This window comes from Helianthus annuus, chromosome 14, assembly GCF_002127325.2.
Source record: "Helianthus annuus cultivar XRQ/B chromosome 14, HanXRQr2.0-SUNRISE, whole genome shotgun sequence".
Classification (NCBI taxonomy): domain Eukaryota; kingdom Viridiplantae; phylum Streptophyta; class Magnoliopsida; order Asterales; family Asteraceae; genus Helianthus; species Helianthus annuus.
Genome location: NC_035446.2, coordinates 94,177,584 through 94,203,794, shown reverse-complemented (window position 1 = coordinate 94,203,794; position 26,211 = coordinate 94,177,584). Strand labels below are relative to the sequence as shown.

Genomic DNA, 26,211 nt, shown 5'->3' with positions numbered 1-26,211 from the left:
TTCGTTTATGAACGAATTGAGGAAACTAAGTTTTGTATCGAATACATTCATGATATGCTTAAGGATCTTATAACTGAAGGGCTATTACCCATAAGTCTAATTAGGAGAGCTCATAGACGGGTATTAATTAATGGCCGTGCGCAATTGCATATTGTACTATGAATGACTAAGTATTAGTTAATTTTCCTCATCAGTTTGATTTTGTATGTCTCTAAGAATATGTTAAGTCGACATAATGGCATATAGACAAATATAGTTACAAATCAAACAAAGGGCTTATGCGTATTTTGATCATGACGATTAGGTTTTAAATTAAGGCTATAGTATGATTAATGGGGGTCCTGAGTCGCATAATGATTCAACGGCTGTATTTCTCTGCTATAGTACTTGTTTAAGGCTAAAATGAGTGTTAACTCCTGATCAGGCTTATCTAATACTCATAGTAAATGATTACTCGGCTAAGTGGGAGAATGTAAGATTAAATATTTTATATAATATTTAATCTAGTAGCCATTATAATCATTTACATTATATGGATCAAAATATATAACAATCCTATTATATAATTAGTTGGTAATTGTTGATGGGCCTAATTACCCTTATTAACTAATTAGGGTTTCCTCCTGGGTGCATATATAAGGAGACTTATGTAGAGGTTTTAGGGTTAGACACATAACCTAATTACTCTCATAACATCAATCGACCTCCTCTCCTAACCGATTCCCCTTTATCGGTTTCATCATCACCATCATTAGATTGCACCCTAAGGAGGAACCAGATCAAGCTGACAACTATGTCAAACACTGTTGCTGCATCTCCATCTGGATTCTCTGCTGGCATGTACTGCTGCAATCAGGTATGTTTTCATGTTTTCCATTATGCCTAAAACAGAACTGACCAACAATTGCAACTCGGGTCCCCCCCCCCCACACACACACACCCACATACCCATGATACGTTATTTTCTTATTATGAACTTTATATTATTAAGTTGAGGATTGTTATCGTTATTTTATTTTAGTTTAGGGTTGTTATTGTAAATTGTTTGGAATACGTATATGGTTACGTATGGAATGGACCGAGAAGGCTTTTGAGACAAAATTCAACGATATCAAACTACCGAACTCGCCATCTTCATCAGTAGATTCATGAACATCACTGCTACTTCTGCCTCATTTTGTCTTCTGCCACAACAATTCACTTGTAAGCTTACAAAACAACTTTTGGCATCACAAAAGATTGTGTACTTGTACTTTATACCATGTTCTTGCAAATATTACTTATGTTTCTAAGAAGGTAATTAATGTATTTTTCTTGTTTAAGTCATAAAATAATTTACACTAAATGCTTGAAATCTTTTGCAGGGCTACTTCTAAACAACCTACAATTTATAGACCTCTCACCTAATGTGTTGATCTCCATGCATGGGAGGATCAATATGTGGCCAAAACTTTTATGAATGTCTAGATAATTAGCATAATTCACTAAATGGACATGTAATCATTTTGATCAAATCGGGTCAGATCTTTATATAATTGTTTTATTTCAGGAACAATTAAATTAAGTTACCGGCAGAAATTACTCCCATTACACCGCCACGAAGCGCAAATGCTTGTATACACACACAACATATACATGATTTGTTTTTCATTTAAGGTTTAAGTTATATTGCCGTCCCGTATTGTCAACTACAACGCAACGCGCAGGTTCCCCACTAGTTTTACTAATAACACTGAAATCACTAACATAACCAACATAGCTCAAGTACTATGCCGCGATGTTACAATTGATAGCGTACTTGAATTGTAAAAGAAAAGTGTCAACAACCAGGCATATCCGTGTCTGTTTTCATGTACACGCAAAACTTGAAATTCAATTAGAGCTTCTCATACGATACCTTTCACAAGATTTGCTATTCAAGATCATTATTTAAACCTTGCGCAACATTGTTTGGTTAAAGGGGACGGTACCCCGGCAAAACTTTATTGATAAAATAAAAAATGTACACCTAAAGAGCATTGGGTCTCTGGAGATATACCCGAATGAGAAGACCAATCCACAACTGACTAAGGCCTAACAAAATGGGATCTAAAAATCCCAGCCTAAGCCACTCTAAACAATCCCAAAACACAAACCAAAGCTTTGAAACCACAAACGGCCCAAGCAAACCAAACATAAAAACTAACCACTTAATATCCATACGAAACAATCACAAAAAAAAAAAAACTATACTACTTAAACAAACATCTTCAGTCTTTAAGTCTTCACCAGCATTCAGCATCCAACAACCCCATACATCCTCATCAGCAAGTTCTTATTCAACAGCTCATAAACCATTCTGAGTTAACCGGACTGCAACAATTGATAATACCGGACTGCTGGTGTATGTCGGTGGCCAGAGGTGCAGAGAACTGGAGTAGTGGCAAGTTACAAATACGGGAGAGTAGAGAGGTCCAACAAAAGAGGTCAGAGTAAAAGACACAAGTTATATGTAAATAAAATAAAAATAAACAGTATAACAATGAAATAGGAAATAAAAACAAGTAAAGAGTTACAGCAACTTACGTGCTTGTGTTTCGACCAAGACCAGATTATTGATTTTCCTGTCTGGTGTTTTACAGCCAACCAGAAATAATAATTCTTATAAAACCCTTGATTTTAATCTGTGAGATGCTGCAAAACTGAAAGAAACATATTATATGTAGCAGTGCATAATTCAAATACTTACTACCCATCTGACTAATTTCTTCACTAATTTTGAAAATCCAAAACAAAACTTGAAGAAACACGGAATCACCGCCAGGGTGATTGGAACCGCTTTCTCTAAGAGGATGGAGAACCACACCTTGCTCTTCCTCTTGAATCCAGATCTGCAATGGAGAATAGAGAAAAGTGGGGATGTAGAGACGGCCAGTAGAGGAAGAATCCTCTATTTCCAGCAACAAAAAGTGTGTTTGCCACGTGTCTCTTGCCCTTATAACGAGGTGAAAACCTCCTTATATAGGAGACATGGGCAACCCTAATCTCAATGAGCCACGCTCAGTTAGGGGTTGTCTCTACAAGCCCACAACCTAGTGTAGCGTAAACTACAACGCACTAGGTTTCATGGGTTAGTATGCAATAACAAAAAACATAATATATAAATAAATAAGATACGTTGACTTTGTTACAGAGTTAACTAAGTTGTATAAATAAATAAGTTAGATAAGTTACATATATAAAAAAGTTTAGTAAGGTAAATAAATTAGATAACTTAATAGAGTTAACTAAGTTAAATAAATAAATAAATAAATAAATAAGTTAAGTAAGGTAAATAAGTTAGAGTTAACTAAGTTAAGTAAATAAGTTAAATAAGTTAAATAAATAAATAAGTTAAATAAGTTAACAGAGTTAACTAAGTTAAAAAAAAATAAATAAGTTTAATGATTAAAAAAAGTTAACAGGGTTAACTACGTTAAATAAATAAGATAACTAAATTAAATGAATAAATAAGTTAACTAAATTAACTAAGTTAACAGAGTTAAATATATAAACAAGTTAAATAAATTAAATAAGTTAAAAAAGTTAACAGAATTAACCAAGTTAAATAAATAAATACGTTAAATAAGTCAGATATGTTAACAGAGTTAACTAGGTTAAATAAATATATAAGTTAAATAAATAATTAAGATAAATGAATAAATAAAGTTTAATAAGTTAAAATAGTTAAACAAGTTAAATAAATTATTAAGTTCAATAAGTTAAAAAGGTTAAATAAGTTAACTAAATAAGTATAATAAGTTAAAAAGGTTAAATAAAAAATTAATTCAAATAAATAAATTAAATAACTTAACAGAGTTAAATAAGTTAAATAAATAAATAAGTTAAATAAGTTAACAGAGTTAACTAAGTTAACAAATAAATAAGTTAAATAAGTTACAAGAGTTAACTAAATTCAATAAATAAGTTAATTGAGTTTTTTTATAGTTAACTAAGTTAAAAAAAATAATAAATAAGTTTAATAATTAAAAAAATTAACAGGGTTAACTACGTTAAATAAATAAATGGGATAAATATGTGAAATAAGTTAACTAAGTTTAATGAAAAAATAAGTTACCTGAATTAACTAAGTTAACAGAGTTAAATATATAAACAAGTTAAATAATTTAAATAAGTTAAAAAAGTTAACAGAATTACCCAAGTTAAATAACTAACTAAATAAATACGTTAAATAAGTCAAATAAGTTAACAGAGTTAACTAGGTTAGATAAATATATAAGTTAAATAAAGAGTGAATTTCAAGGATTGTCCTTTATCTTTATACCCATTTTCAGGCACTGTCCTTTATGTTCAAAATTGACGAGTTTTGTCCTTTATGTTTTCATACCATACACGTTTTGTCCTTTAGGCCTAACCCAGTTAGTTGTTTCAGTTAAATTTGGTCATATGTTTTGCACATGAGGGCATTTTTGTCAATTCAAAGGTAAGTTCAACCACAGATTTATAGCTCAAAGCTTCTGAAACCTTTGAATTGACAAAAATGCCCTCATATGCAAAGCACATGACCAAATTTAACTGAAAAAACTAACTGAGTTAGGTCTAAAAAACAAAACGTGTATGATATGAAAACATAAAGGACAAAACTCATCAATTTTGAACATAAAGGACAACGGCTGAAAATGGGTATAAAGATAAAGGACAATTCTTGAAATTCACTCGTTAAATAAATAATTAAGATAAATGAATAAATAATTAAAAAAAGATTAATAAGTTAAAATATATAAACAAGTTAAATAAATTATTAAGCTAAATAAGTTAAAAAGGTTAAACAAGTTAAATAAATAAGTATAATAAGTTAAAAAGGTTAAATAAATAATTAATTTAAATAAATAAGCTAAATAACTTAACAGAGTTAAATAAGTTAAATAAATAAATAAGTTAGATAAGTTATCAAAGGTAACTAACTTAAGTAAATAAATAAATAAAATAAGTTAACAGAGTTAACTAAGTAAAAAGGGATAAGTTAACTAAGTTAAATAAATAAGTTAAATAAGCTGACTATGTTACAGAGTTAACTAAGTTGTATAAATAAATAAATAAGTTAGATAAGTTACATATATAAAAAAGTTACGTAAGGGTTGCTGGTAGGCTTGTTTGGTTATAAAATTGATCTTTCAAAAAAAAAAAAAACTAAGTTAAATAAATAAATAAGTTAAGTAAGGTAAATAAGTTAGAATAGAGTTAACCAAGTTAAGTAAATAAGTTAAACAAATAAATAAGTTATCAAAGTTAGATAAGTTAACAGAGTTAACTAAGTTAATAAATAAATAAGTTAAATAAGTTACAAGAGTTAACTAGATTCAATAAATAAGTTAACAGAGTTTTTTTATAGTTAACTAAGTTAAATATAAGTTAACAGAGATAACTAAGTTAAATAAATAATAAGTTTAATAATTAAATAAGTTAAATAAATTAATGGGGTTAACTACGTTAAATAAATAAATAGGATAAATAAGTGAAATAAGTTAACTAAGTTAAATGAATAAATAAGTTAGCAGTGTTAACTAAATTAACTATGTTAACAGAGTTAATTATATAAACAAGTTAAATAATTGAGTAAACTGCCATTTTGGTCCCTGTGGTTTGGGCAGTTTTGCCATTTTAGTCCAAATCTCAAACTTTTTAAATCTAGGTCCCTGTGGTTTTATTTTTGTTGCCATTTTGGTCCAAAACTTAAATCAGATCAGATTTAGAAAAAAAAAAAACATGATTTTTGTCCTTTTCTTCAAGGGCATTTTGGTCATTACATAAAAAAATCTACTCTCTCTCTCTTTTCTCATTTATAACAAAATCCCAAACACCCTCCCTGCACTTCATCTTCCTCTCTCTAACCACCCATTTCTCTCTCTTCTTATCTAAACCATGGGTTTAGATCTGAACCTCCGTCAAATCTGAAACAAGTTAGGTTCAGGGTTAATCCCAACAGCAATTAAGTCATACATAACCTCGGAGACTCCAGCAACGTTATAGGTCTTGGAACGGTCGATCAAATCCTCCATGAAGACTAACCTCAACACCTTCTTCGTCGATGTTGCCTCTTCCTTCATCTGATGCGACACCGCGGAAGCATAGAGAAAAGAATATGGTCCGGTGAAGGGTTGTAGAGAGAATGGTGAATTGCTCGTGATGTTGAATTTGTTGGTGGTGAAAGTTAAGGAATTTTGTGAGTATGCTAGTAATTTTGGCGTGTTTAATTGGAGAAAAGTGTGTTTTGTGTGTATTGGCCGGCTGGAATTGATGGTGGTGGTGGGGAGAAAAGTTGTGGGTAGCCTGTATATAGAGGAGAGAAGAGAGAGACAAAAGGTTTTTTTTTAAATGACCAAAATGTCCCTTTAGAAAATGACAAAAAATTAGGTTTTTTTTTAAAAAATCTGAGTTGACTTTGCTTTTGGACTAAAATGGCAACAAAAATGAAACCACAGGGACCCAGATGCAAAAAATTTCAAATTTGGACTAAAGTGGCAAAACTGCCCAAACCTCAGGGACCAAAATGACAGTTTACTCTAAATAATTTAAATAAGTTAAAAAAGTTAACAGAATTAACTAGGTTAAATAAATATATAAGTTAAATAAATAATTAAGATAAATGAATAAATAAGTTATAAAAAGTTTAATAAGTTAAATTAGTTAAACAAGTTAAATAAATTATTAAGTTAAATAAGTTAAATAAATAAGTTAACTAAAAAAGTATAATAAGTTAAAAAGGGTTAAATAAATAACTAATTTAAATTAATAAATTAATTAAATAAGTTGAATAACTAAATAATAATAAAAATTAAATAAAACAAACCTCAAATTACCCAAATAAATAACCAGCAGGTTCAATATGTATTGCAGAGCACCCATCCGATCATTCCCTGTATGATCAACAACAAATTCAAAAAAAAAATATAAAGACAACAATAGGACTCCATACATACACCACCAAAATCATAATAAGAATTTAGAAGTATAAACAGGTTAATCTTAAATCAATAGCTACAATAATGCATTAAAACCTTACAGGAATATATTCATCCTAAACGCAACAGAGAATGTTCAAATCTTAAACCAATCAAGATATAACTCATAATGTGTTATCTCGGTATTTCAGAAAAAAGAAGCCTGTTTTTAACTTTTCTTTTTTATTTAATAAAATAGTTTGTGTTGAAATTATTTGTCAGATTAACAAAACAAGAATCAAGAACATACGAATCAAGATTTGTAAAGCAAGAAAATTACCCTCTCTATCTATGTCTATGTCTAGTCCTACACCAAATATCAAATCATCAACTGCAGATTTGGAGCAACAAATAAAATAATAAAGATCGACTTACCTGGATCGCTCTCGCTCTCGCTCTCGTCTTCTGTTCTGCTGATTTCTAGGGTTTGTATTCCGCCAAAAACGACAATCTAATCGTATATTTATACAAATAAAACTGCTCACTTGTTTCAAGTTAGTCCTTCAAGTTCTTAGTTTTGCTTTGCTACCCTTTAGAGAAGTAAACAAAAATTACAATCATACGTGTTTAAAATTACAGGAAATAAATATTGAACTATATTTTCGTACCAGCCTAAGATCCCGCGAATTTCGCGGGGGACTAACACACAAATATATAACTTAAAATTGTTGATATAATCATTTGAAAGAAATAAAAGTTCAAATAACGAAATACATCCCTCTACCCACAGGTACGTAATGTATCAAACGAAGTTACAAAAGCAATGCAGTTAGTTTTTTTTACCTGCCTAAGCATGCTAATTCACTTAAAGAAGAAAACAAACATACAGACTTAGCAAGGAGCTAATGCCTACATAGTACAAAACCCAAAGGGGGCCAAAACCAACAGAAAGCAAACAAAGAAGGATTATAGACATGGCTGGTCAGAAAGTGATTTTCTCAAACTTGCTCCAATCTTCCAGGCTTAAAGTTGCAACCTTGTATCTTTTCACCATTCACGAGTAATTATAAAATGTCTCTGGAAACAACCTAAAAAAGGGCACACTTGCTCCTTTTTAGTGCAATATAAAATACATGTTACAATAGATAAATAATGCATAACTTCATTTGGAGCAGCCATGGTTTCATTGGGTACCAAACCTTTACCACCAAAATGGTAAGATTATGAATTTTAGCATCTAAGTTTTCCAACTAAATACTTCATTAAAGTGAAATATATATATAAAAAAAAACTATAAGCCCATGAAGTTGGTTCGTTAAAAATAGTAAACTACAAAAAAAACATTTCATTACTTATATAAATATTAAATTATAATGAAATAAAAAAAATAAATACGAATAAAAATCACAAGACATTAAAGATTTTTTTATACACCACATATATAGTGACACCGTTTAATAGAGTTCGGCCGGTTGCATTGGTAATAACCAGTGCTATAGCATTTTTAAGCGAATATAACATCGCTTAATGATTACAAACTTTAATTGATTGCTTGAGTTTCTTTCAAAGGATCCCCGCTTGGCCTGCTTTTGGAAACACGTTCGCTACCCGCAAGATCAATAAAATTAAGAATGCCATGTATTTGTTGCTCTGTGCTCTACAACATTAATCAAGATCCCGCCATTAGCCAACACAATTAGTTATAAAGATAATATAAAGAATAAAATGACCATTTTAATAGCAATATGCATAGTACATATGATGCAACATATAGATCAACCAATTTGAAATATGACAACAATTTGAGTGTCTGGCTAGTAATTTAGGTTTGGAGAGAAAATCTATAGCACAACCATCGAACTAAAGTTATAAAAAGTTATACTTTTATGAGCAAATAACATAATTAGTAAATAAAAAACACAAGTTTATGAGCAAATAACATAATTAGTAATTTAGGTTTGGAGAGAACCAAGTCTTACGCCTAAGGCGCCTAATGGTGTCAAACACAATTACACAGAATTTTTTATATATACAACCAAAATAGTTAAAGTACCCGTGTGTTACACGGGTGGACTTGCAATAAATTATAAACAACTATAAGTCATAAATCTCAAATCATTCTTATAACTAAAATTACGTATTACACAAAAATTTAACATAAAAAGTTAATTTTTTATTGGTATCCGTAAATTTGAAATTCGTCTTTTTATTCTAGTTGTTGAAAGGTTTAAACGAATTGCAAGTTCTCGTAGTACAATGTAAATCAAATACAGGTTACGATAATGTAAGCCCACCATTCATCTCCAAATCATGTCCTCAAAATTCGTGTACCCTGTCCGAGCTCGAAAAAACGTGTCCTTAGGCCTTAACAAAATTGAGTATTTGGCTCACTAAAGGTCTAAAGCTAATGTCAATGGGCTAATAACTAATATAAACCATAAAAATAGTTTTGTAAGTAGGCCTATGTTGGTGTTTGTATGGGTATACCCTATTAATTTATTTTTTTACATATACATATCAGATTTTTTTAAAATATCGTGCCCTTCGAAATATGGGGCCCTGGCCGGTGGTCCTCCCTGCCCACCCTCAGGGCCGGCCATACCTGTGTGTAAAAAGTGCACTGTGTAACACCCTTAATATTTGGACAGTATTTAGATGATAATCATATGAACTTTACAAAAATCAGAGTTTACAAAAACATTTCGTGTTTAACACCATACACACTTGAGATAGTACTAAACACATCCAAGATAATGCATAACGAGTTTAAAGTTAACCCTTACTAGTCAACTACAACTAGTTACAGGGTTCCAAACAAGTTTAACAAAAATATTTACAATGTGATTAAAGTCTAGACAAAGTTAAGTTTAGTGCGGAAGCTTCAAAATGCGTGTTCGGTTCTTGATAACGTAATGATCACCATCCGGAAGAGAACTCATCCATACCTAGAGTCAAACACTAAAAACATTAGTTTTGACATTAATAGAATACATATAAACGAATGCCGATATGGGATAATGTTAAATAAAATACAAGTTTTCCTGGGTTCCACCGTAACTTACGGTGTCTACCGTAAGTTACGGTAGACCCTGAATGACTCTGGTTCTGCCGTAACACAGGGGTAACACACCGTAACATCTTGGTTTCCACCGTAACTTACGGTGGGACCGTAAGTTACGGTGGGCTCTGCATCCTCGCCCCTTAACGATTTTTCAACTTAAAAGATCATAACTTTTTGCTCATTTGTCCGATTTAACCGGTTCTTCTTCCTATGAGTCCGTAATAAAATTACGGATCTAACCATATAAATTTCACATCAAGGAAACCGAGATACCGGTATTCGGCTCACAATTTCCTTACTTCGATTATCCAACCCATTAGTAAGAGTGCATAATCCCATATTTCAATCCTAAAGACACTTTAGACATAGTTACCCCATTTTCCGGGCTATAACCTTGGAGAATTCACGCCATACCATGGCTTTGCGTTCTCTTAGAACTAAACACTTGTTTTCACGGAATTCAAGCATTCCGTTGTCCAACGACACATTCCGTTGACCTCTATTATTTGACCCGATATCCCGGGTTCGTAGATGTAAAATATCATATCCAATTTCTTGGTGTAGTATCATTCATCACCTAACGTGATATGAGATTTTCAAGTTTCTACTCATGTGATTCATTTACAAGCAACATTTTGGCCCGTTTGGCTATCTAGTGAAGGCTATCACTTTATTATCAAGCCAAACCAAATTTCAAATCTTTGTTTTACCCGTTTGATGATCTAGTGAACTTCGCCACTTTGACGACGCATCAAACGCATCTACTACAATACGTTATCATTTATACACTAAAACCAAACATTATTACACACTATAACGAGACTAAAGTCACGTACCTTTATAGCACACCTTTTCCGCGTGTATCTCCTCCGGCGTGTCCGCTTGACGTTCCGGAATCCTTGCCTAAAGAGTTCAATTCATAACAAGTTTAGAACTCTTTCGTAAGCTTTAACGCATTATTTCTTAATATATTCAAATCTGCGTTTTAGCCAACATTTAACATTTTAACCCTCATTCAGGCGTTTTATCAAACACCTAGCGGGTCAGATTTCTACATGATCTAAACCAAGTTCATAACTTGTGATTATCATCCAAATTGCTTTAATTAGTCTATTGTACACAAATCTTAACATCAATATTTCTGAATTTACTCTTAATTTCGGATTTATGTTAGAACAAGATCATATTTTTAGGACTTATCAAGCTCTCTCTCCAAGTTCATTAGCCACCTACAATGGTGGTTATCAACTCTATGATTATCATGAAATCTTTTAACAAGATTTCACCTAGGGTTCATCCCTAAACAACATATCTCTTCTAATTACACACATGCAATACACAATCAAGTTAAATCCTGATTTTTCACAATTAACCTAGAACTTGAGATGAATCAAAACACTAGAATTTCACATACCTTGTGATCCCTTCAGTGAGGTGATCACCAATTCGTGCTTAGAAATCGATTTGGACTTGATTTATGCCTTGAATTTGTGATTTCTAGGGTTTTGAGAGTGGGGGTCGCCCCTTCTCTTGCTCTGATCGACCAGACCTCCTCAATGGAGTGTTTGGTTTTGTTTTTAATTAATTTTTGATAGTATAAGTTTCAATTTTGACAACATGAGTCCCTCATTTTTTTTTGTTTAACATATAGTTTGGTCATTCTAACCCTAATTGGAGTTATTTCTAGGCTTTTAGTTAACTAGGTTATAATTTCCTAGTTAAATAAATTCTAGTTTATTTATACTTTATAACTCTAATATAAAGTTTTATATTTTCGGGATGTTACAAGTCCACCCCCCTTAAAAGGGTTTCGTCCCCGAAACCGAATTTACGTACCAAAAAGTATGGGGTAGAGCCGTTGCATCTCTTCTTCAGATTCCCATGTGGTATCCGAACCCTTTCTGTGTTCCCACTTAACCTTCACTTGGTTAATCTTTTTGTTTCTCAAACTCTTCACTTTACGATCTAGGATTGCAATTGGCTTCACTGCATAGTTGAGGTTGTTATCCACTTCGATATCGTTGTAGTGGATACGAGCGGTTTCGTCCGCTAAACATTTACGGAGATGTGACACGTGGAATGTGCTGTGTATTCCATTTAACTCCTCAGGTAGCTCGAGACGGTATGCTACCTTTCCAACCCGTTCCACAATTTCGAATGGCCCAATAAATCTTGGGCTCAACTTTCCTCTTTTTCTAAATCGAGTTATCCCCTTCCACGGCGATACTTTCAACATTACCTTATCGCCCACTTGAAATTCTATTGGCCTCATTCGTTTATCCGCATACGATTTTTGTCGATCCTGGGCTGCTTTTAAGTGAGTGCGGATCAAGTCGATCTTACAATTTGTAGCTCGGATTATATCAGTCTGAGCTAACCCCCGCGGACCAACTTCTCCCCAACAAACTGGGGTTCGGCACTTTCTACCATATAACATCTCGTATGGAGCCATTTTAATACTCGCGTGATAGCTGTTGTTATATGAGAATTCGACTAAGGGTAAATGGACATCCCAACTGCCCCCAAAGTCGATAATGCAAGCACGCAACATATCTTCCAACGTTTGTATTGTTCTCTCACTTTGCCCATCCGTTTGGGGATGGTAAGCAGTGCTAATGAACAGCTTGGTTCCCATTTGCTCTTGGAACCCACGCCAAAAATCCGAAGTAAACCGGGTATCTCTGTCGGACACTATAGATATCGGTACTCCGTGACGCGCCACAATCTCATTGGTATACACTTCTGACATCTTCTCTGATGTATAAGTCTCACGAATCGGAATGAAATGTGCACTTTTTGTCAATCGATCCACGACTACCCATATGGCGTCAAAACCACAGCTGGTTTTTGGCAGTTTGGTCAGCAGGTCCATCGTAATTTGTTCCCACTTCCAAACTGGAATGTCTAATGGTTGCAGCTTACCGTATGGTTTTTGATGCTCTGCTTTGACTTGTAAACAAGTCAAACACTTCTCCACGTACTTCACGATATCTCTTTTCATTCCGGGCCACCAATAATTTTGTTTTAAATCATTATACATCTTAGTCGCCCCCGGATGTATCGAATAACGAGATTTATGGGCCTCGTCAAGTAAAAGTGCTTTGGCTCCACACGTATTGGGAACCCAAATTCTCCCAAATCGAGTTTTTAATCCTTGGTTGCCGTCCTCTAAGTCTTTTAACTGCCCTACTATTCTTTCCTTTTTCACATTCTCTTCTTTTATTGCTTCACTTTGAGATTTCCGAATTTGATCGAGCAATCCCGATGTCACAATTAGTTGCATCGATCAGACTCGAATAGGCGCATAATCTGTCTTTCGGCTTAACGCGTCCGCTACTACATTAGCCTTCCCGGGATGGTAATGTATATCACAATCAAAGTCTTTGACCGTCTCCAACCACCGCCTTTGCTTCATATTTAATTCCTTCTGATCGAAGAAATACTTTAAGCTTTTGTGGTCGGTAAAAATGGTGAACTTTACCCCGTACAGATAATGCCTCCATATTTTCAAGGCGAACACCACTGCCGCTAGCTCGAGGTCATGAGTAGGATATCTCTTTTCATGAGTTTTTAGCTGCCTTGAGGCATAGGCTATAACCTTGCCTCGTTGCATCAGAACGCAACCAAGCCCCGAATGCGAGGCATCCGAGTAAACTATCATATCATCCGTCCCATCCGGTAATGACAATACCGGTGCTTGTGTCAATTTTTCCTTAAGCGTTTGAAACGCCTTTTCTTGGTCCTTGCCCCACATAAACTTCTCCTCCTTGCGGGTTAGTTTGGTCAGTGGCATGGCAATTTTGGAGAAATCTTGTATGAACCTCCGGTAATAACCCGCAAGCCCCAAAAAGCTTCTGATTTCCAAAGGATTCTTCGGTGGATTCCATTTCGCCACGGCTTCTATTTTTGACGGGTCTACTAATACCCCGTTTGCATTTATGACGTGCCCGAGAAATTGCACCTCTCGCAACCAGAAGGCATATTTTGAAAATTTTGCATACAATTTTTCCTTTCTGAGCGTCTCCAAGACTTCATACAAATGTCTTGCGTGTTCCGCTTCGTCCCTTGAGTATATTAAAATGTCGTCAATAAACACTATTACCAACTTATCTAACATAGACTTGCAGACCCGGTTCATGAGATCCATGAAGGCTGCGGGCGCATTTGTTAACCCAAAGGACATTACCAGGAATTCGTAGTGTCCGTACCGTGTACGGAAAGCCGTCTTCGGTATATCTTCCTCCTTGACTCTCAACTGGTGGTACCCCGATCTAAGGTCGATCTTGGAGAACCATTTAGCACCTTGCAATTGATCGAATAAGTCGTCAATTCTTGGAAGTGGATATCGATTTTTCACGGTGAGTTTGTTCAACTCGCGGTAATCGATGCACATACGCATACTCCCATCCTTTTTCTTAACAAACAACACCGGTGCGCCCCATGGTGACACACTTGGGCGAATAAAGCCTTTGTCGAGGAGATCTTGAATTTGAGACATTAACTCTTGCAATTCTGAGGGTGCAATCCGATACGGCGCCTTGGCCACGGGTTTCGCGCCCGGAATCAATTCGATCCCGAACTCTACCTCCCGTTCCGGCGGTATTCTCGGTAGGTCTTCCGGGAATACATCAGCGTATTCACGTACTACCGGCACGTCTTCAATCTTTAGCGACCCTTTGTTTGGTTCATTTGCGTATATCATGAATGCTCTACATCCGTGCTTCATGAGCTTGTAAGCTTTTATCATTGAGCACATAACAGGTTTTCCTTCCTTCTCGCCACGTATGATAATCGATTTCCCACTTGGAGATGTTAGTTTTATCTCCTTGCGGAAACACATGACCTTCGCATTATGTCGGGATAGCCAATCCATTCCGACCACTACTTGGAACTCTCCCATGGACATAGGAATTAAATCTATCGGGTATTCCTCATCATCTATGCTTATCTTACAACCTCGACATATATCACATACAAGGAAGTTTTTGTTGTCACCTATTTCTACCTCTAATGGCATAGGTAACTTTGTTAGTACAAAGGAAGGATGTCGAATAAGTCCATGTGAAATAAAGGACTTATTCGCACCCGTATCAAATAACACATGTGCAGGAATTGAATTTATGGCAAATATACCTGAGACCACATCGGGCTCCGTTTTCGCCTCCACTGCCGTTAACTGGAAAGATCTAGCTTTTGCTTTTGGTGCTTCGGTGTGCGCACTCTTGTCTTCCCTCTTTCCGGACAATTCCGGGCACTCGGATTTCTTGTGACCCGGCTGATAACATTTGTAGCATACCGAAACTTTCCCCGGGCACAATGCAGCCGTGTGCCCTGTCTTCCCGCATATAGGACACGGTTTGTCCTTAAACCTGCACTCACCCTTGTGCCCTTTCCCACATACTTTACAGCTTGGCGAGCTACTTTTTCCTTCTTGCTTCTTTGATGAGTCATTTACGCGTGCCTTTTTCGTGGGACTTGGATTAACCACTTGCGTCCTTCTTTCACCCCTCTCAATTTGTTTCTTCAACTCTATCTCTCTTTCCCGAGCGGCGTTGATGATTTCGGTGAGGGTTTCGTATTTTGAGGGAGTCATGAACTCCCGATACTCTGCGCTTAGCATATTATAATAATAATACACCTTCTGTTCTTCGGTCGTCACCAATTCATCACAAAACCTTAATTTGTCAAGAAAGGTTCCCGTGATCTTATCAATGGATTCGCCCTTCTGCCTAAGCTGGATAAATTCTTCTTTGATTCGATTGATAACCGCTTTGGGACTGTGATGTTTAAGGAAGGGTACCTTAAACTCGTCCCATGTCATCGCCTTCGCTTCTTCGCTACCAATTTCCTTTTTCTTATTATCCCACCAGTCTTTTGCTTGACCTCTCAGTTGACCCGTGCCATACGCCACGAAGTCATTCGCGTCACAGTGGGTTCTCTCAAACACCCCTTCTATATCACTTAACCACCTTTGGCACACTATCGGATCCACTTCCCCGTTGTAGAGTGGTGGTTTGCATGCTATAAATTCTTTGTACGAGCAACCCTTACGCTCTACCAATTTCTCCTTAGCCAAATTGGCATTATCTTCCAGTTTCTTAATTCTTTCATCCAATACTGATAACACTGTGTTTTGGATTTTATCAATGAAACCCGACAAGCTGTTTTCGATTGCTTTTCCTACCTCTTCAGCAATCACTTCTCTTATTTCCTCGGTGACTTTCGGCACCGCATCTTCGTTATCCCCGTCCGCCATCTTTAAACTGAAATGTTTACATTTAAATGTTAAACATTTCGTTTATAACATTGCTTCTTTTGTTTTGGTTTAGTCAAGTTCTCAACTTGCTTTAATCGTTTAAATTTGGTGCACTTCCCGGGTTTGAGTGTGTTAACACACTCTTCCCATGCCCTTTTACTTCTTTCTCATTCATATATAAGACATAACATAATAAGTTAATTCTTACCGGACGATCGATCAAGCTTAAACCGAACACTTTTGTTGACAACCTTAAGCTCTGATACCAACTTGTAACACCCTTAATATTTGGACAGTATTTAGATGATAATCATATGAACTTTACAAAAATCAGAGTTTACAAAAACATTTCGTGTTTAACACCATACACACTTGAGATAGTACTAAACACATCCAAGATAATGCATAACGAGTTTAAAGTTAACCCTTACTAGTCAACTACAACTAGTTACAGGGTTCCAAACAAGTTTAACAAAAATATTTACAATGTGATTAAAGTCTAGACAAAGTTAAGTTTAGTGCGGAAGCTTCAAAATGCGTGTTCGGTTCTTGATAACGTAATGATCACCATCCGGAAGAGAACTCATCCATACCTAGAGTCAAACACTAAAAACATTAGTTTTGACATTAATAGAATACATATAAACGAATGCCGATATGGGATAATGTTAAATAAAATACAAGTTTTCCTGGGTTCCACCGTAACTTACGGTGTCTACCGTAAGTTACGGTAGACCCTGAATGACTCTGGTTCTGCGTAACACAGGGGTAACACACCGTAACATCTTGGTTTCCACCGTAACTTACGGTGGGACCGTAAGTTACGGTGGGCTCTGCATCCTCGCCCCTTAACGATTTTTCAACTTAAAAGATCATAACTTTTTGCTCATTTGTCCGATTTAACCGGTTCTTCTTCCTATGAGTCCGTAATAAAATTACGGATCTAACCATATAAATTTCACTGGAAACCGAGATACCGGTATTCGGCTCACAATTTCCTTACTTCGATTATCCAACCCATTAGTAAGAGTGCATAATCCCATATTTCAATCCTAAAGACACTTTAGACATAGTTACCCCATTTTCCGGGCTATAACCTTGGAGAATTCACGCCATACCATGGCTTTGCGTTCTCTTAGAACTAAACACTTGTTTTCACGGAATTCAAGCATTCCGTTGTCCAACGACACATTCCGTTGACCTCTATTATTTGACCCGATATCCCGGGTTCGTAGATGTAAAATATCATATCCAATTTCTTGGTGTAGTATCATTCATCACCTAACGTGATATGAGATTTTCAAGTTTCTACTCATGTGATTCATTTACAAGCAACATTTTGGCCCGTTTGGCTATCTAGTGAAGGCTATCACTTTATTATCAAGCCAAACCAAATTTCAAATCTTTGTTTTACCCGTTTGATGATCTAGTGAACTTCGCCACTTTGACGACGCATCAAACGCATCTACTACAATACGTTATCATTTATACACTAAAACCAAACATTATTACACACTATAACGAGACTAAAGTCACGTACCTTTATAGCACACCTTTTCCGCGTGTATCTCCTCCGGCGTGTCCGCTTGACGTTCCGGAATCCTTGCCTAAAGAGTTCAATTCATAACAAGTTTAGAACTCTTTCGTAAGCTTTAACGCATTATTTCTTAATATATTCAAATTTGCGTTTTAGCCAACATTTAACATTTTAACCCTCATTCAGGCGTTTTATCAAACACCTAGCGGGTCAGATTTCTACACGATCTAAACCAAGTTCATAACTTGTGATTATCATCCAAATTGCTTTAATTAGTCTATTCTACACAAATCTTAACATCAATATTTCTGAATTTACTCTTAATTTCAGATTTATGTTAGAACAATATCATATTTTTAGGACTTATCAAGCTCTCTCTCCAAGTTCATTAGCCACCTACAATGGTGGTTATCAACTCTATGATTATCATGAAATCTTTTAACAAGATTTCACCTAGGGTTCATCCCTAAACAACATATCTCTTCTAATTACACACATGCAATACACAATCAAGTTAAATCCTGATTTTTCACAATTAACCTAGAACTTGAGATGAATCAAAACACTAGAATTTCACATACCTTGTGATCCCTTCAGTGAGGTGATCACCAATTCGTGCTTAGAAATCGATTTGGACTTGATTTATGCCTTGAATTTGTGATTTCTAGGGTTTTGAGAGTGGGGGTCGCCCCTTCTCTTGCTCTGATCGACCAGACCTCCTCAATGGAGTGTTTGGTTTTGTTTTTAATTAATTTTTGATAGTATAAGTTTCAATTTTGACAACATGAGTCCCTCATTTTTTTTTTGTTTAACATATAGTTTGGTCATTCTAACCCTAATTGGAGTTATTTCTAGGTTTTTAGTTAACTAGGTTATAATTTCCTAGTTAAATAAATTCTAGTTTATTTATACTTTATAACTCTAATATAAAGTTTTATATTTTCGGGATGTTACACACTGAAACCTGGTTGTCATCTTCATTTGAGTGCAAAGAGTGCAACGCAACATGAGAAAACCCATAACTGCAACAATCCCGTACAAAAACATACACACCACAGAAAGCTACAAAAGAATGAAGTACAAAGTTAATCAAGATGTGTTCTGAATGATCAATTAATGTTTACAATATTTAAATAACCTATATTCTGAAATTAGTAACTTAATATCCAATTTATAATGTTTGTATTATCTAGTACATGACATGAAAACTTGTATATCTTAAAAGGGAAAGAATCAATTTGATTAGATGTTGTAACAATCTTCTAACCAATATCACATTTAGCTATACATCTAAACTTGTTTCTAAAATTTTTAATCATAGCAGCCTCAAACTTCATTAAGAGTCATGTTTTAGTTTAAGATAATCATCAAAACCTTAATAAAGATCACTTTTGTAAAACCATTCATCAAAAGAGTATGTGATCAGCCATTCAGCCCCAAAACCCATTAGAAATATCAAAACGGTGGCGTATGAAACTCACCTTTAACGTTCCCTAAGAATACTTTACGAACTCACAGTTTGTACACCATGAATCGGCCCTGAAACTGACCCCGAACCACTCGAGTATTTCGCCTTGTTTAAGTCCCCAGCAAATTGTGAATTCTTGAAGATCTCTTTCACGTCTTCAACACCTTCATAAGAGTAGTAATTATGATTTGTGTCCATCACCTTGAACCCTACTTTGCGTACAACAACCTAAGCCAAAACCCTAATCTTACCTTTCTAATCATATTGGTGCTCACGTCAACTTCGGTCAACCGTGGAAAGTCTTCTTCAAGGGCCTTAGCAATGACTATAACACCTTCATCCTTCAATTCATTCTCAGACAAAAGTATCACAACTTAATCGATAGCAAGCGGTTTTGTGCAGTTGAATCCATGCCAAAAAAACCTGTAACAACGCATTTTATTTTCATATACATTTAACGCTTTAGCTTAAAACTTTTTATTTAGCCGTTAAAAAATTAACAACGTATAAAACAAACCCTAACAAAATGATAGATTAAATTATATGTATATCCTAAGCCTCCGCATCCATCTTATATACTTTAACCTTAACACTTTTCATTTAAAGAAAAAAAAATTAACTGTCTTAAACAAGCCCTAACAAAATGATTTCCTGAATATTATATATCCTGAGCCTCTGTACCCTAAGGATGAGCTTGGTACCATCCGGTACCAAAAAAATACCCATACCTAAAATCCCAAAAATGGGTACCGGTACGGTTCAGTACTGGTACAGACCGGGATCTGAAGATAAAAACCGGTACTGAAAACGCCAATTGTCGGTACCGAAAATCTAGTCGATTCGGGAATTCGGTAGCAGTACCATTTGCTCATCCTAACTGTATCCATCTTATATACTCTAAAAACTATGGATATTATTCTAAATAGCATACACATTTTTTAAAACAAATAACATTATGCATTTAGTTTTTTTTTTTTTATATTAGACTTGATTAATACTGGGCTTACTGCTTGGAGAAATGATGCATCATTTTAAAATATTAGTTTGGTGACACAGAATGTAACATATAGCCAAAACCTTGGAGAGCTTTAAGGCTTATCTAGACACCAACATATTACATATACATGCTACGATAGTGCATTGCCTTTAAGGTTTTGTCATCCACTCTCATCTTCAAAATTCAAAGAATCATGTGGGCGTACAAATTAGCAGTGCTTACAAGTGGGGTTGCAGACCTCTGTATAAAATACAATAACAATAATTATAAGCTTATGAGCATGAAGTTAAAAAAAAACAAAAGAAAACCCTTATGACAATAACAGTATTCACCACCAAAAAACAGTAGCATAGCATATGTATACTTAAAAGCTTTAATCAAACACACTTGTTCTTTGATCAACCAACACGATATAATCACCATTTTACAGCACACTTTTCAGCACTTTAACCACCATTTTACAACAATATAACCGAAATTATAAAGCAATGAAATCTCCATTTTACAACATTTTTTTCCATTATACAGAATTCAACCTACAAGATAAGCAAGTTTAACACCCTCAAAATTAGAATAAATTAAAAAAGGGTTATTGGATTTTATCACCCTTAACTATTGACAATTGGCCGCTGTCACCGTCAACATATTTAATAGCTTCTAACTTCTAACTGACATATTACTGACTTTTTTAACATTAAGATTCATAAGGGAAACGATAACATGTAGTCTTATAGGTCACAAACCTGATTGGTTTTTTCGTCAAGTAGATAATCGGTAGCTATGTGGACAGAAATTGAGGAATGCAGTCCCGACATCAACCTGTATAGCACTTTTTTCTCTGGGCAGCTATTTCCCGATGAATCTGCACAAAAGGCGATTTCAAGGAGTTATATTAAATGAACTCTTCAAAAATAGACATACAAACATATGAGAACTTGGGCTTACATTCTGGACAAAGTTGTGAATATACAGCATCCCATACTCTTCTGGCTGACGGTCCTGAGTAACTACTATAACGTTCGGGATTCAGTTGCAAATTCAGAATTTTATCTGCAGATTAAAGAATTTCAATCTATAGTTAAGAGTTTTCAATTGAAACAAAGATATTCCAAAAATAAAACAGGTGTTGTAGGTAATGACCGTTATAAGTTTCATCATAGTTAGTCCATGGATCAACAACAGCCTCTGGCTTTCCCTCCTGGCATATAAGATCATTTGTTGGAATGACATGCAGTGATGGCGTCTTAAAAGATTCTGGCAATTCATATAGTAGACTGCAATCATCAGGACGTTTGCACGTACTCAAGCCAAAAGGAGCAAGCCCAATCTAGGTTAATCCGCCACAAGTGAAACCACAAGGGTCAAAACTACTTTAATAAAAGGATCCCTAATATTTTTTGGATAAAAAAACATATTTCTTCGTCCATTATCGACCCAACCATTTGAAATTATCATTAGTAAAAACTTCTGTTCAAGCGATAACTTGTTCAAAAACCATATTTTCACTTCCAACAATACCATATATTGCATAAACAATAAAACTGTGCAAGCCCATTTTATCATAAATGGGGACCCATCTTTCATCTCACTTGGAACCTGTAAAAAGGTCTGTATTTTTTTCATCCCATTAGTTTATAATAGATTTTTATTGAGTTATATGTAAAGGATCAATGCTCGGATAGACACCCAAATGCTTTAGCTAAAAACTGATAGGTCAAATTGTAAAAGCGGAAAAATTAGATTAAAGTACAATTAATTAGGTTAAAATATTTGACTCGTGTGATTCTTTGTTCTAGAACTTAGCTTGTTGTTAAGATCATTCTTCTTCGAGCCCAAACTTCATCAAGCTTTAGATTATATGTTAGGAATTAGGATTGGAAATTGGAATCCATACAAGTTTGAATTCAACTATATTATATCTTACCTCTTCAGGTCAAATTGTAAAAGCGGAAAATTATATGTTTTCTGTTCATGTTCACTTGTCTTCTCAGAAATTAAAAATTAATTTGGCAACCTTAAATGCTATAAAGAAACGTTACCTCTGCGTACGGATGGGCATTTGGTACCGGGTACTGGTACCGAACAGTACCGGGTATATTCGGTACCGGTAACCACTTTCTCCGTTGTTCGGTACCGGTACCGGTATTTACGGGTAAAATACCGGTAAGTACCGGTACCGTACCGAACCGGTATATTCGTTACTGGTACCGGTACCCACTTTACCCGTTTTTCGGTACCGGTTTGGTACCGAACAGGTCCGTGCTCATCCCTACTTCTGCGAACTTTTGCATTGTGATGAGACGTCTGCTGAAGCAGCTCTTTTAAAGTCAACCCTTTCTTGCTCACAGCTAAACCGGCCTTCTCGGATGCCAAATTTTGTTCCGGTAATATAATTGCTGCACATAATCATGTTAAGAAAAACTATAACCATTTACAGTAAGTGCACGACTTTCATGTATTTTTATTCTTTCTAAATACCTCAACCAGAAATATTTATCAAGCACAAATTTATATTCTCACAATCATATCAGTTGCATGATATTTAAAAACAAACTAACAGAGAGCCTTTAACATTTTACTTCTTAACTGATCATTATGATTTATAATAGTTAGTACATAAGTATGCAACTATAAAGTAAATAATCACTTTGTCAGTTGTCTATATGCCTCATTAAAATGCATATAAACTTCACATTTTGTGGCAAAGATGATATTGCTTACATCTTCAACCCCGCATACTTGATAAAAGTCCCGTTTTTTACACAAAATAGTGAATTATTGTTTGTTTCTTCCATAGTTGTCGATAGCGGCTATAGCGCGCTACATAGCATATAGGTCACTCATATGCCGCTATATATTATATAGCGAATTAGCGATAAAAAGCGGCATTTTATTTATTTTTTATTCTTTTTTTTCCTCATCTCCACTGATCAAAACCACCTTTTACATGACTTGTTGGAGTAACGGCTGGCATTTTAAATAATCATTTCAGAGATGAATCTGCACTCGCTTAAAAAATAACCATCGGTTCTCATTTGCAGAACATACCATAATCTTAAAAAGCAAGAAATATAGCAGATTTAAAGATGGTCGTACAATGATCTTGGTTTGCAAAAGCAGTAGCATTTTCCTGCCCCCTTTTACATGACTGATATGAATCTTTTCCTTACCCGAATACCATTTTCACCCGACTCGTTTAAACTAAATAATGAATAACCTAAACCTATTTCTTCTATATTACGATTGATTATGATTATTAACAAATTTGAAATTTCCTCAAATAAACATATAAAACTATAATTTGAAATTTGTTAATTGCATCGTATCGATAAATGTCATACCTGAAGCAATCATTGAGAGTCAGTGAGAATAACTTTCGGTCAACATCCCAATTCATCAACAAGCTGTTCAACCCTTGATAAAAACCCTAATTTCAGAAGTTGTGCAAACTTGTTCCACACAATATCAATTACAAATCAGAAAACAAAAGTAAAACTTACCTGTTTTGAATAAACAAATTTGCTACATCAACAAAAGCCCAATCTGAACCACATGAACTGTTATTGTTCATAAACGATTGAGAAACAAAGAGATGTCGCCAATCTTCAACAAAGAATCATGTATCCGTCTGGGCCGCCACCGATAACAACGCCGCCGTTTTTATCAGATCCAGACACGAATCCTTAGGAAAGTGTACATGAAAGAGACTGGTTGTTTTTCTTCTAGCCATATTCGCCATCGCCATTGATGAAAAGAGTTTTGGAATCGAATTTTTGAGGCCATTGATGTATCCTAACCAGAAGGGTCCTTTTATCGGCGATAAGGAAATATTTTGACGCCATAGATGCAGTATAGAGAATTAGGGTTTGTGAATAAGAAGCTGAGGGCGTGATTTGGTTTTAAGGAAATAGGATTTTGATTGAAGAGAGAAGGGATGATTGATAGTGAAGGGAAAGAGGGGGAAAAGAAAATGCCGCTCAAATGAAGAAGCGGAGAAACAATCAGAAGCCACGTGTTAATTAGATGTGTAAGATTATGCCATGTGGACTCAGATTGTTTTGCTTTATTAGAAGTTGTAGATCAGGGCGGGCCCAATGCTTATCAAAACCTAGGCTCGGGCCTAGGGCCTTCAAACTTTTAGGGCCTCCATTTAATATAAAAATGATATATAATATATAATTGTTTTGATTTTATAGATCTACTAGCTTTATCAAAACCTAGGCTCGGGACTAGGGCCTTCAAACTTTTAGGGCCTCCATTTAATATAAAAATGATATATAATATATAATTGTTTTGATTCTATAGATCTACTAGCTTTACTAGCTAGTGTAGTAGTATTAGTCTTTTCCTAGTCTTGTAAAGACCCTAGCTCGAATCTCATAAGCAAAATATTTTTTTTTTCATTTTGGCGCATCCTTCTGGTGACATTAAACGAAAGACTCATAAGCAATATATTTTTTTCCTTTTGGCGCATCATTCTAGTGACATTAAACGAAAGACTGAGATATATTATTTAAATAAAGTTGTGATACTGTAATTATTTCAAGTATTTTTATCAAATACAATGCAAATTAAAAAATAAAATGGATTTATATTGTGTAAAAATAGAAAATAGGGTATTAATGTCTAGGTATCTAAAAAAACCCGATTTTCTAATACCCGATCATACCGAAACACGGTTTGGTTCCCGAAATTGGGTATTAGAAAAGCCCGATTTTTGCACCTCTAATGTTAGTCAATAACGAAATTGTGCCTCAACTTTGTAGTTTGCTTAGGGCCTCCAAAAACATAGGAACGGCTCTTCGTATCTATACTATATAATAAAAGAAATTTGTTTTTGGACACTTGTCATTCTCTCATTTAATTGATTAAAATTATTAATAATACTAATAATAATAATATTTAATCTAAATTAATACAAATTTTTATTATTAATAATATTTAATCAAATCTAAAATCTAATCTAATACAAATTTTTATTTTTTTGTTCACACTTCATCATCGTTTAATCTCAAATGATAAACTTATACATTTATCATCGTTTAATCTCAAATGATAAACTTATACATTTTCAAATAAGCTATATTTGTTGTCCATATTGTCATAACTCATAACGTTATACAAATTAATCAAAAATATAATAATCTATACCTATCTATTATTATAAAAGAAACCTGATTTGAGACACATGTCATTCAATGAGGGCATCAATAATTTATTAATAAATTTTAAATTTTAAATTAAAAAGATTTAAATATTATATTAGAATTTTATTTTGATTGTATATCTAAAGTCTAAAATGTGTTTTAAATCTAATCTATAATTTATGTTTAATCAATTTAATCCAGGTTAATTATTAATAATACTAATAATAATAATAATAATAATATTTAATCTAAATTAATACAAATTTTTATTATTAATAATATTTAATCAAATCTAAAATCTAATCTAATACAAATTTTTATTTTTTTGTTCACACTTCATCATCGTTCAATCTCAAATGATAAACTTATACATTTATCATCGTTTAATCTCAAATGATAAACTTATACATTTTCAAATAAGCTATATTTGTTGTCCATGTTGTCATAACTCATAACGTTATACAAATTAATCAAGAATATAATAATCTATACCTATCTACTATTATAAAAGAAACCTGATTTGAGACACATGTCATTCAATGAGGGCATCAATAATTTATTAATAAATTTTAAATTAAAAAGATTTAAATATTATATTAGAATTTTATTTTGATTGTAAATCTAAAGTCTAAAATTTGTTTTAAATCTAATCTATAATTTATGTTTAATCAATTTAATCCAGGTTATATTAAAAAAAGAAATGGCTCTATATTATCCTGTTATCCCTAATGAAATAAGATATAACCCGTGACTTTTCATATCACTAATGTATTCCATGTTTACATTAGTGTAAAAACCAATACACTAAATTATATACTAATCCAT

General features: G+C 34.1%; 2 protein-coding genes and 1 long non-coding RNA gene across 12 annotated transcripts; all 3 read right to left on the bottom strand.

The window, feature by feature from the left end:
• Positions 1-1,949: 1,949 nt before the first annotated feature.
• Positions 1,950-3,279, bottom strand: LOC110908694. Its single transcript, XR_002574805.2, has 2 exons — positions 2,566-3,279; positions 1,950-2,411 (listed from the first exon to the last, which is right to left on the bottom strand). It is a non-coding gene; the product is annotated as an uncharacterized LOC110908694 (long non-coding RNA).
• Positions 3,280-9,650: 6,371 nt separating this feature from the next.
• On the bottom strand, positions 9,651-24,216 carry LOC110908693. Of its 10 annotated transcripts, none has more exons than XM_035982572.1 (13): positions 23,740-24,216; positions 23,581-23,653; positions 22,279-22,635; positions 21,380-21,493; positions 21,185-21,289; positions 20,983-21,101; positions 20,462-20,479; positions 19,494-19,665; positions 19,256-19,406; positions 18,733-18,836; positions 17,778-17,844; positions 10,818-10,884; positions 9,651-9,865 (listed from the first exon to the last, which is right to left on the bottom strand). In XM_035982572.1, the coding sequence occupies exons 2-8, from the start codon at positions 23,591-23,593 to the stop codon at positions 19,597-19,599; spliced, it is 795 nt and encodes a 264-aa protein (XP_035838465.1). In that variant the 5' UTR covers positions 23,594-23,653; positions 23,740-24,216; the 3' UTR covers positions 9,651-9,865; positions 10,818-10,884; positions 17,778-17,844; positions 18,733-18,836; positions 19,256-19,406; positions 19,494-19,596. The 10 variants fall into 10 exon arrangements, with proteins under 10 accessions (XP_035838465.1, XP_035838464.1, XP_035838466.1 ...); XM_035982571.1 differs by having other exon boundaries at positions 18,739-18,836; XM_035982573.1 differs by lacking the exon at positions 18,733-18,836.
• LOC110906960 lies at positions 11,810-12,433 on the bottom strand. The gene has a single exon (XM_022152010.1). The coding sequence runs from the start codon at positions 12,431-12,433 to the stop codon at positions 11,810-11,812; it is 624 nt and encodes a 207-aa protein (XP_022007702.1).
• Positions 24,217-26,211: the final 1,995 nt, after the last annotated feature.

What these genes read in the sequence shown, in the direction of transcription:
- LOC110908693 (XM_035982572.1), bottom strand. An exon ending in ATGCCCATCCGTACGCAGAG is followed by an intron (nt 21,494 to 22,278) that starts GTAACGTTTCTT and finishes ATGAATTGCCAG; the next exon opens with AATCTTTTAAGACGCCATCA. An exon ending in TTCACAACTTTGTCCAGAAT is followed by an intron (nt 21,102 to 21,184) that starts GTAAGCCCAAGT and finishes CCTTTTGTGCAG; the next exon opens with ATTCATCGGGAAATAGCTGC.
- LOC110906960 (XM_022152010.1), bottom strand. Translation starts at nt 12,433, where the DNA reads ATGGCTCCATACGAGATGTTATATGGTAGAAAGTGCCGAACCCCAGTT.